General features: G+C 43.5%; 2 protein-coding genes across 2 annotated transcripts in view; both read right to left on the bottom strand.

The window, feature by feature from the left end:
• Nucleotides 1-3,433, bottom strand: part of LOC138973914 (uncharacterized) — a 5,753-nt gene extending 2,320 nt beyond the window's left edge. The window contains exons 1-4 of the mRNA XM_070346620.1: nt 3,368-3,433; nt 3,215-3,330; nt 1,129-1,485; nt 87-232 (exon numbers count right to left, since the gene is read on the bottom strand). Of these exons, the coding sequence (XP_070202721.1) occupies nt 87-232; nt 1,129-1,485; nt 3,215-3,260 (549 nt within the window). The 5' untranslated portion in view covers nt 3,261-3,330; nt 3,368-3,433. The remainder of the gene's footprint in view (nt 1-86; nt 233-1,128; nt 1,486-3,214; nt 3,331-3,367) is intronic.
• Nucleotides 1-12,326, bottom strand: part of LOC138972691 (uncharacterized) — an 84,127-nt gene that overhangs the window by 40,889 nt on the left and 30,912 nt on the right. The window lies entirely within an intron of this gene.

Here is a 12,326-nt window from a genome sequence, read left to right as displayed (position 1 = left end):
TTAACAAAGAGTGTACATCACACAGTCTGCTTGAGCAAAATGTCAACATAAATCCGTTAGATATCAGTTGTGAAAATAAAACTCACGGTCCACTCTAGGGTGAAGGGCGGGGTGTCATGGTAGATGAATGTACCACAGACGAGCACCACGTGCCATTGTTGTGTGGAGTTACTGAACACAGCCACCGCCATCTGGTACGCGTGCAGCTGACCGTCTGTTGTCATCAGGCCGTCTGCAATGTGAACAGAAAACAACATCACGATGAATTATTTCGTACCAATGGCTTTCGAACCACTTGGGAGGTACAGGGGGTTTTGTTTAAGCTACATCACATTGCCGTTTTCTGCCAGGAATTAGGTACTTGTTTTCATGTAAAATGTTAGACATACCCCCTGTTTATTTGTAAAGAGGAATAACAGACAATAAAAAGTTGGTTTTTTTTCTTTTTTGAGGCGTGAAATTACACAAGTTTGTTTTTGCTTTTTAACTCCGTGGAAAACGACCTTTCACATTGTGCATGTCGGACTGTTCACGGGTTGTTGGGATTGTTTCGAGTGCAGCATCATGTTAGAACAGACAGTAGTTTACATTTGATTGTTTTACTGGGAAGAGTGTACTGTGTCAATTACAAGTCCACAGATTACTTCTTTTATGATTTGTGAATGCTAGATACGTTCTTAAGAAAAGGTGTTCCCCAGATGCCCATCAAGACCTTAACACTGCGAATTTGAGACGAAGAAAAGATAATAAGAAAATGATGACAATAGTATAATGATAAGATGATAATCATATCATTATTTCCACGAATAAACATTTAAAGCAAATTCTGAAATTCCAGGCACTCAGTTTTGCAAGATTCATACATCCGACACAGATAGACCCGTTGCTTATGTTCCATGTCAAGAATTCTAAAAAAACTTAACATTTGAAAGTTTTGCTTTGAACGTTTCTTCCTGAACTAAACGTTCCATAACATCTGTTTTAGTTTTTTTATGCAAAATTCATACATATTTCAAAATCCGAAATCTAACCAAGCAACTGCAGATGTGATTCGTGACATTTTTGGCTGGTAACTTCCTTTTACCTCCTCTGTTTCTTTGTTTGTTTACTTTCATTCTGTTTCCTTACCTCCAATGATCACTGATGCCTTCCTTCGCAGTGTGACAAAGTCACCGTTCTCGTCTAGTGCATTGACTTCCACAGAGTAGTTTCCCATTTCCCCTGTAGTCACGCGATGAATGACTATCCCCGCATTTGCTGTCAGCTCCACACGACCAGAGAAAGACGGCATGACGTTCAGTTGTCCGTGGGACAAAATGGCGATCAGTTCTTGTGATCTCCCTTCGTAGAACCACTGGACGTCAACGATGGTCTCCCCTGTTGTCTTGGAAACCTCCCAGGACAGAGTGAGGTCAGAGTTGTCACAGGTGTAAACAGCAGCATCCTCTTTCAGCGCTGAGCTTGACCACTCGATACAGCTCGACTCTGAGAAGAGATCGACGCCTTGTTTATTCTATCTACCTGCATGCTGCATACCCCCCCCCCCCACACACACACCCCAACACACACCCTCGAATGATGAAGGACATTAAAAAGAACTTGGTTCGTGATATCAGAGAGGGACATAGAACCCACAGAAATACAACAAGTTATTGACAATCATAATTATTAAATCATTGTGTCGAATTATGACAAGATGAATGTCAAACTTAACAGCAAGAGGCTTGAGTATGTCCCCTTCACTACTGTCAATGCTTAGGGCATGTCCTGTTAAAGAGCTTAACATTTCGCTGCCAAAGCCAATTACGTCCCCGTTGTGTTCCCACCTCGATCGTTTGATAGAATGTAATGCACGCAGCCGAACTGCAGATAACAGATAACCTAAAACAAATGTGTTTTTTGCAGTTGATGGATGAAAGCAGGACAACACAGACTTGTCTTTGCACATAAGCCTTGTGATAAAATAGACATTGCATTGTCGCTATGTAATTGTTGTTTATGTGAGAGAGAGAGAGAGAGAGAGAGAGAGAGAGAGAGAGAGAGAGAGAGAGAGAGAGAGAGAGAGAGAGAGAGAGAGAGACAGACAGACATGACAGACAGGACAGACAGACAGGATAGACAGACAGCGACAGACAGACAGACAGACAGACAGACAGACAGACAGACAGGACAGACAGACAGACAGACAGGCAAAGACAGAGAGACAGAGAGACAGAGAGAGTCAAATACAGAGAGAGGGAGAGAGACGGAGACAACGAGAGAGAGAGAGAGGGGGAGAGAGAGAGAGAGAGAGAGAGAGAGAGAGAGAGAGAGAGAGAGAGAGAGAGAGAGAGAGAGAGAGAGAGAGAGAGAGAGAGAGAGAGAGAGGTTTGACTTTTGACTTTTGGATGGTTTATTGTACGTATGGCCATTGGCCCATATACACATATACACGTCTTACACATTTACCCTCACATGGTATGTAATAATCGTTTACAATTACAACGGTACTATCTCTACCATTGGGGTCCTGATTTGGCCGATATGGTTATTACTCTTACCCACAAGGTGGTCAGTTGCACGTCTTAATCTTACCATTGAAGTGAATTTAAAACCCAAATATTTGTTTATTATATTTAGAGAGAGAGATATAGAGATAGAGACAGAGAGAGAGAGAGAGAGAGGGAGAGAGAGAGAGAGAGAGAGAGAGAGAGAGAGAAAACTTTGAACTTTGAACTTTATTACAGGAAAAATAGCATTAGGTCCGTAGGACCTTTCTTACAGCTAGTCCTGATCTAAGCAAAATGGTTATAATCGAAATGGGAATACATAGGAACAAACTTTTTATGATGAAACGCAGACACACGCAATAATAGTAATATAAGAATAAGATCATTCTTTACAGACATGTGATATACAGATATCACAATACGGGCAATACAACCATACATTATCAGAACACACACCAACTTGACGCAAGAGACACACATGTACATTTCAGAAGAATAGAAGGCAAACATAAGTTTGAGCAACCAGGCACATCACATTAAAGTGATGTTTGAATGTATTTTTGCAGATGTGTTTTGAATGTTTTAAGAGTGAGAGAGAGAGAGAGAGAGAGAGAGAGAGAGAGAGAGAGAGAGAGAGAGAGAGAGAGAGAGAGAGAGAGAGAGAGTTAAGAGAAAACACCCATACACTAACAAGAAGTAAACAAAGACATCAGAAAACAGCTTACCAGAGACAAGAGTAGTCAGCAGCAGTGTGAACAGAAGTGTCCCCATGACAGTCAGTCAGCTGGCTCGGAACGTAGAGACCTGTTGGTGACACCAAGCTGGCTCGGAACGTAGAGACCTGTTGGTGACACCAAGCTTGCTCGGAACGAAGAGACCTGTTGGTGACACCGAGCTGGCTCGGAACGTAGAGACCTGTTGGTGACACCTAGCTGGCTCGGAACGTTGAGACCTGTTGGTGACACCAAGCTTGCTCGGAACGTAGAGACCTGTTGGTGACACCAAGCTTGCTCGGAACGTAGAGACCTGTTGGTGACACCGAGCTGGCTCGGAACGTAGAGACCTGTTGGTGACACCGAGCTGGCTCGGAACGTAGAGACCTGTTGGTGACACCGAGCTGGCTCGGAACGTAGAGACCTGTTGGTGACACCGAGCTGGCTCGGAACGTAGAGACCTGTTGGTGACACCAAGCTGGCTCGGAACGTAGAGACCTGTTGGTGACACCGAGCTGGTTTGCAGTCTGCAGGTTGACGGGTTGAAATGTCCACGGAGGAACTTGATGACCGATCCTTTGGTTTGTCTTTTATGAAGAGTGTAGTATATATAGGGGTGTGTGGAAGAATCAGGACGGTGCTCCAGCCAATGAGACGTCAGATTATGTGCACGTGGTGGAAAGGTGCGTGTATTGTGTCTGAACTTAAAGAGGCAGTATCTAATTTTTTGATTGCACAATTAAACAGTCGTGTGTTTTCGCAAGTTTTGCCTTTGGTCTAAACTTTCAGACTGTCTTGGTGTGTTTGTATGTGGATTTGTCAGTTTGTTTCTTTGTTGATGTTTTTTCTTGGCAGGTGGATGTAACCTTCAATTGGTTTTTTTAATTGAAGAAATATTACAAGAAAACCAAAAGCTGTGTGGATTAGGAGCACTTAGGTTTACTCAGAGAACATTCTGTGGATGAAGACAGGTTACTCTCTTCCATTCACCGAGTGTTGCCATTACTTGTGCCCTGGACATAATAAGAATATTTTGTGGGTGACGCGATTGCTATGATATTCACATAGAACGGCTGACTTTTTTTCAGGCAATTGAGACAGAATTATGTTGGTTGTTTCCCCACAGCCTTGCTTGTCTGTTCCTTGTGGTTTTGCTAGCAGGACAGGTTGATAGTTTGGTACGTATTATACTGTCATGTATTTTCTACTGCAAAGGCCATTTGTGTCACCTGATTTACCTTGATGTCATGTATGTTGTACTGCCAAGGCTATTTGTGTTACCTGATTTACCTTGATGTCATGTATGTTGTACTGCCAAGGCTATTTGTGTCACCTGATTTACCTTGAAGCGAACGGTACAGTTTCTACACAGTACATATCGCCCCTATTACCGATAGCAGAGGACCGACATAGGTTTTTGTAAGTTGATGAATGATAACAGTGCACAATAAAACAGACCGATGAGTGCCCTGCAAATGATTTATAGGATAGGGTTAAATATAAATTATCTATCAGCGTTTGCATGGTTCAACTGAGTGTGTGTGTGTGTGTGCGAGTGTGTGTGTGTGTGTGTGTGCGAGTGTGTGTGTGTGTATGTGTGTGTGTGTGCGCGAGTGTGTGTGTGTATGTGTGTGTGTGTGTGTGTCTGTTAAAGTATGCAAATGTATGTGTGTGTGTGTGTGTACGTATATGCGTGCTTATGTTAACATATTTGTGTTTAAAACCCAGGGACAGATAAACAATTAACTCACACATACCCCCCCCCCTCTCGGTGCACTGTCATCAACACCATTTTTGACGAACGAGAAGTTTATATACTTCAACGTTTCCGACAGAGATTTTCCCATTGAATTGCACGTTGAACGTTCGCCAGACAAACATAAGCGGGTGTTGGTGCAACTGTACTTGCTGTAAAAAGCCATGTATTTTTTGTTTGTTCTTCTTCTTTTTATATTTTATTTTACCTCCCAAGGAACGGTACACTTTTCGAATCGGCCCTGACCACGGTTAAGAGATAACAGCTATATTTCTTTTTATGACTTGTCATAAAGTCATTTACGTTTCAAAGTTTGGGTTGGCAATGCTGATACCTGTACATGATGTTTTAACACACGTCAACATATTGTTCACACTCCTCACGCTATCACACACATCATGTAGCCCACACCTGGAGTTGTTGTTTGTGCCGCTGAATTTTATTTCAGCGACTTTTGCATACCATATATTTGTATGCATCCACGTTATTAGGTTATATGTTCTTTTTTCCAAATTTGTTTCAATACTTTTTCGCAACTTGTGGCGGAGACCGACAACAAATTTTTACTTCCATATAACCAATCTCCACAATGTGGCGGTAAAATCGCCATTCAGCAGAACAAAGAAAACAGGCCAGGCCTAGATTTATAATGCAAATTGTGCTTTGCCAACCCGACTTCCAAAAGTAAATGCAAGTGGCAGGTGGGGATGGTGGTGGTTCGATGAAAACTTGTCGTGTAGCGTCCTTTTTGAGAAGTGGCCTTGACCCTTGATAGCAAATCTATCATAACAAGAAAGGTGGACTAGGCCAGTGGACTCAAAATAAAATAGGATCGGTCTTGGGACCTGTAACTAAACTCCTCAACTTAAATTTCATTTATGACTTGTCATACAGTCATTTACGTTTCAAAGTTTGGGTTGGCAATGCTGAGTGATACCTGTACATGATGTTTTAACACACGTCAACATATTGTTCACACTCCTCACGCTATCACACACATCATGTAGCCCACACCTGGAGTTGTTGTTCGTGCCGCTGAATTTTATTTGTATGCATCCACGTTATTAGGTTATATGTTCTTTTTTCCAAATTTGTTTCAATACTTTTTCGCAACTTGTGGCGGAGACCGACAACACATTTTTACTTCCATATAACCAATCTCCACAATGTGGCGGTAAAATCGCCATAAACCTGTCTGTAATGATACCTTCTCAGGTTTCATCGCAGAGAGGTACCGCCACGAAAAGAAAACAGTTTTAGCAGACCAAGAATTTAAAACCGAACAGCAACTCCATGAAATAAGGGCCCGTGAACCTACCGCAGTTTCCTCGTTCTGTACATATCAATGGAAAAGAAACAAAAAGGGGATTTATCACCTTTTAAAAATTGGTTGTTATCAGCAACTAGGGAGTCACATTTGTGCCCTCTCCGCTTACTGCTTCTCTCTTGCTTTACGCATCCATGCCAAATATACATATCATGTGACTAGCAAGTCACTAACCTGTACATGTCCATGCCAATTGACAAAGAAAATTGGTTTGTTTCATAGCAACTGGAGAGTCACCTTTGTGCCCTCTCCGATTCTTCCTCCATGCTGTACCCATCCATGCCAAACACCTTGACTAGGCAGTTATTTATAATATACATATCTACACGTCCTGAATAGCCAAATACTTGTAATGGACATATTCATAGCCAACCCAATGTTTTGTTTCAGCTTTCACAGCAGTTGAAAAGTCACATTTGTGCCCTCTCCGTTTACTGCTTCTGCCTCACCGACCATGTATCACCCTAAAAATACATCATCATTTGTATCGCAGCAATTGGAGAGTCACATTTGTGCCCTCTCCGTTTACTGCTTCTGCTTCACCAACTAGCTGTACCTGACTAGCCCTTTACTCATTATGTACATCCGCCGAGTGCTCAAAGCAAATAAACACATCTTAAACAAACTTGGACAACACAAAAATCACCCCAAAAAATACAACATCATCATTTGTTTCGCAGCAATTCGAGAATCACATTTATGCCCTCTCTGTTTTCTGCTTGATAAGTGCTGGTATTACCTTATTAGACTATTGGGATACTTATCCTGTACCTGTCTCTGATCGCCCTAGTACCCCCCCCCCCCCCCCCCCCTCTCGCCTGATCCAGTTTTGACTACTCTGCTACTTTGTTTATTCTGATGTAGGCGAGGGAAAGGGCCGATCCCCGGACTTTTCGGGGCATTTAGAACCCTGGTGCTTCCCCCTCTTGCAGTGGTAGCACAAGTGACTGAACCGGCAAGCATCCCTGCTACATGCACCCCTGGTGTGGAAAGGGTAACAGTATTTTTGGGGGATGCTGTTCTGGCCAGTCCTGGTCGCTTGCGCTGAGGATGCCTGTCCGGTCCCCAATGAATCTGAGGCGAGCCTCTGTGTACAGGTTTGGACAGGCATCCCCCCCACTGCAGACGGCCCTGCTCTACCAGCCTCCTAAATGCCCTATCGTATGTCCCCCAATCGGCTCCGTCCCGCATCAGGTTTTCCACGTGGCGGTAGTGGACCGCCAGCCCTTGTGCCTTGGTAGTGAATTTTGCCAGGTAAATTGACCCGAATATGTTCCATGCTGACCTCCACTTCTCCGCAGTCAGTGAGGTGGTCTTGGCAGAGGTCTCACTAATCCGGACGGAGGGCCCATCCTCTGCACTGTCTATTCTAAGATCAAAGGCGCGCGGTTCGTCCTGTTTGAGCAACAGCGCCAGGTCGATTGCCTCGCCGCTCCACACGCGCGCCTTGATTTTGTCGCCCACAAAGAGATCAACCGGAATTAAGGGCCCGGGCTCACCTGCAATCTGCTGTACCAGGCTTGCGCTACCCCCGCATTGTGGCGTTGGCAGCTGTGCTGCTGGCCCTTGTAGTGGCGCTGCTGTTGACTGCAGCGTTGATGTCGTTGCCGGTGCTGTTGGTTCTGCCGTTCCCTGCTGCCCCGCCATGTGTTGGACTTGTGCAGCCAGCGCTCGATTCTCCTGCCGCAGCTGTTCCTGTCCTTCGGATAGCCTCCGGAGTTCTGCCAGGACAGCTTCAATCGGTGACGCCTGTGTTACAGTGGTGTCGGCCGCCTGGCGTTGGGAAGCAGCGCTTGCCGTGGCGTTCGGTCGGGTCCTAGCCGGCCGCTTCGAGGTTGCTGGCTGTCTTGGCGGCATTCTGTGATTTCTTCTGATAATGAAATAAGTGCAGTAACACTGTGGGCGTTCCCTTATTACACTTTTACAGAACCACCCCCACCATCTTATGTGTCGTATACTGGTTGTCCACCGATTCTGCAACTGCGATAAATTAAACACTTCAACCTTAGTTACTCTGACTATGTGGCGTGCCGCCGCCGACTGCTTTCTGCCTGTAATAGTCAATGTCAGATGTAATTTATTGGTAGATTTGTCTCCATTAATTAACTTCTCATAGCCCCGACATTTCTTATCGCTAATACCTGGTATCATGTCATCAGCACACACACCGGCTGTGACTCCATAGCACACACACATGCTCTGAGTCTATGACCGACCGCCCTGGAATTTTTTATCGCTAATACCTGGTCTCATGTCATCAGCACACACACCGGCTGTGACTCCATAGCACACACACATGCTCTGAGTCTATGACCGACCGCCCTGAAATTTCTTATCGCTAATACCTGGTCTCATGTCATCAGCACACACAGCGGCTGTGACCCCATAGCACACACACATGCTCTGAGTCTATGACTGACCGCCCTGAAATTTCGAATCGCTAATACCTGGTCTCATGTCATCAGCACACACACCGGCTGTGACTCCATAGCACACACACATGCTCTGAGTCTATGACTGACCGCCCTGAAATTTCTTATCGCTAATACCTGGTCTCATGTCATCAGCACACACACCGGCTGTGACCCCATAGCACACACACATGCTCTGAGTCTATGACTGACCGCCCTGAAATTTCTTATTGCTAATACCTGGTCTCATGTCATCAGCACACACACCGGCTTTGACTCCCTAGCACACACACATGCTATGAGTCTATGACAGACCGCGCTGAGCCAGAATTACTCGTGCTGAAACATTGTTCCACTTGTAATGTAACTGATTTTATGCAGACCCTTTTTAACAACCCATTGCCCTGCCAACGTGGAAGACAGCTTTTTTCAATGATTTATACAGTCTGCACTGCCCGCACGGTGCCAGGTGCACCCCATCAGCTAGGAAGCTGCGCCTCAGTATGTTATATTTCTGGGCATTCTGTTGAGGAAAGAAGACAAAATCATGTGTCCAGAAGAACAACCCAGCCGTGTTATTCACTTCTGCGGCCAGCTTTTCGTTCACCTCTTGGGCCTTGGTATTGTAGTCCTCATGCACTGCACGCCCCTTCCCTGTAGGATGAAATCGAGGCATTAGTTGACATATCATGACCGCTCTGAGGTGGAACTTCGTCTTCCAGTGCGTGGCTGACGCCAACAATTGAGCAGCGATCAGTTCTGCCGAGTCCCTTGGGGAAATATCGTTATCCCCAATGAACAAAATCAACAACTCAGTCGAGTGACTGCATATGGTCGGCAGCCTCAAGAAGATTGTTTATCTTCCAGCCTCCGATCCCCTTCATGGACACCTTGCATTGCTGAAATCCAAAGTGATTATCCACTAGACCATCCCTCTCAGCGAACTCGCTAAGTCTTCGCACAAACGAATGACCGTACACCATGATATTTCCCCACTTGCACGATGACCCAGATTCCGCTGATCTAGCCATTGTTTTCGGAACAAAGACCTGAGTTATGCTCAACGCTAACTACACTGATCAACCACAGTTTTCCCCCAGAAAATTGCGTCAGTTACCCCTAAACCTTACGAGGTATAACTTGATCACATAAAAACATCAAATTCAATACTTATTCCTTCGAACCAAGTCGAATCCCCTTCGATGAAAACTTGTCCGTGTAGCGTCCTTTTTGAGAAGTGGCCTTGACTCTTGATAGCAAATCTATCATAACAAGAAAGGTGGACTAGGCCAGTGGACTCAAAATAAAATGGGATCGGTCTTGGGACCAGTCCTGTAACTAAACTCTTCAACTTAAATTTCATTTGCTTCTGGCTGGTGGGTGATGCCTGATCACGAGTGACGTAAACCAATGAGTGTATAACTAATTACAGTGCAGGACAAAAAGAGACCGATGAGTGACCTGCATCTAATTTTCAGAAATACGGTTACATGGAACTTTGAAACTTACCTATCAGTGTTGGCGTTATTCAACTGTGTGTGTGTGTGTGTGTGTGTGTGTGTGTGTGTGTGTGTATTTGTGTGTGTGTGTGTGTGTGTGTGTGTGCGTGCGTGCGTGCGTGCGTGTGTGTGTGTGTATATGTGTGCGTGTGTGTGTATGTGTGTGGGTGTGTGTGTATGTGTGTGTTTGTGTGTGTGTGCGTGTGTGTGTGTGTGTGTGTGTGTGTGTGTGTGTACATATGACTTAGTGACACAAGGTGAGCATGGATAGATTTGCATATTTTCATTGCAAAAAAATATATGTTGCAAACATGTGGTGTTGTTTTTATTTTTGGAGGGAGGTCAAGAATAGTCCGAGAGACCGTTACTCTGTACAGACAAAGTTAGCTTTGCTTATAAAGCAAATCTCGAGTTTGCTGTAAAAGAAATTTCAGCTCTGAAATCAGGCTTGCGAAAACTGACTACTGCACATGGACCCGTTTAACCAACATGCCGCTCAAAACGCAGTAGATAGAATGTAATTCTGATTTGAAACAGTGAAATAGAACCAGAGAGAGGGGAGAGAGAGGGAGACGTGGGGTGGTGGGGGGTGGGGAGAGCGCCCAATTTCAAACAAACAAATATCACGGACAAATGAGCCCTTTACCAACTGCGACAAGCGCGGACACTAATAATCAACCGGTCCCAGCCTCCAACCTAGAAGAAAACTGGGAACCTAAACTACATAAAGTAAATTCATTAATAGCAACATGGTCGAAAAGAAACCTAAGTATAATGGGGAAAATTTGTGTAGTCAAAACATTAATGTTGTCACAGTTTACTTACGTACTGCAATCTCTATGTGCCACAGAAAACTTCCTCAATAAGCTAAATTCATCTCTATTCCGGTTTATTTGGAAGAAAAAAATATTCAAACAAAAGAGCTTATGAAAAAGTTAATAGAAAAGTAATGTGCCAAGAGACAAATCTTGGAGGTCTGAAAATGATTAATGTCAAAGTTGTACAAACATCATTTCTAATTTCAATGATTATGAGGCTGCTGGACGGAAGTAACGCAAAAGTGGCAACAGATTCCATTAGCATCCTTTTTAAATATGGGTGAATGCTTATGCTGTCTGCGCTCAAATGTGAGTGCAGAAAATGTTAAAGGACTAGGTGCCATAAAGCAATATTTCTGGAAACAAGCTTGTATCACCTGGCTAAACAATAAACACAAGATCAAAGAAATAAGCAGTAATGAACAGCAGATAAGTGTACGCAATCAAACCTTATGGAATAATACAAATATAAGGTACAGGAAACAAACGCTATACATGAATGACTGGATAAAGGCTAAAATATGCGTTGTTAAAGATGTTTTTAACGATAACGACATGTGCTCTTTTGAAGAAATATGTGAACGAACTGGATATAAACAGTCTCGCCTATTTGAATATAATGCAATACAGACTGCCATTAAAGCTCTATTATTGCGTGATACGGGTCAGGCCCGTTCTGATCATATGCCATTTATACAATTATCTCCACGCCAAATTCGCCAAAAGATGTTAAATTATGAGATAAAGGAGCCAAGCTCAGCTGGATTTTGGTCGAACAAATTAAATATTACATTAGAAGATAAACACTGGAAATTAGCTAACGAATGCTCGACAGAAACCCGTCTTCGTCTATTGCATTGGAAAATGTTACACAATATAATTATATCCCACCAACATTTTGCTACATAAGATGGGAATTCGTCAAACAAATCTTTGTCAGTATTGTAACGAAACCGACTTCATGGAGCACTTTTTTTGGCAGTGTAGAGCAGTGCAACCCATATGGCAGGAATGTGAAGAGTACATATTTAAATGTACAGGCAAAAATATAAAGTTAAGATGCGAAGAGGCTCTTTTTGGGTATTTCACACGTGATATCCCCAGAGAGAAAACCTTCATAATTAATCACCTTATATTGATATCGAAAATGTGCATAAGCCAGTTTAAGTACGGAAATCCAAAAACTAACATGAAGGTCCTATTTCAGAACCAAGCTCTACTTCGAAATTTCTAGTAAAATTGAACTGTGTATAAGAATATAGATAACTAGTATAGTGCTGTTAATGTAAAGTTATATATGCGCTGTATGATAC

Source organism: Littorina saxatilis, linkage group LG8 (genome assembly GCF_037325665.1).
Source record: "Littorina saxatilis isolate snail1 linkage group LG8, US_GU_Lsax_2.0, whole genome shotgun sequence".
In the NCBI taxonomy this organism is placed as follows: domain Eukaryota; kingdom Metazoa; phylum Mollusca; class Gastropoda; order Littorinimorpha; family Littorinidae; genus Littorina; species Littorina saxatilis.
This window is presented reverse-complemented; position numbering and strand designations above follow the sequence as displayed.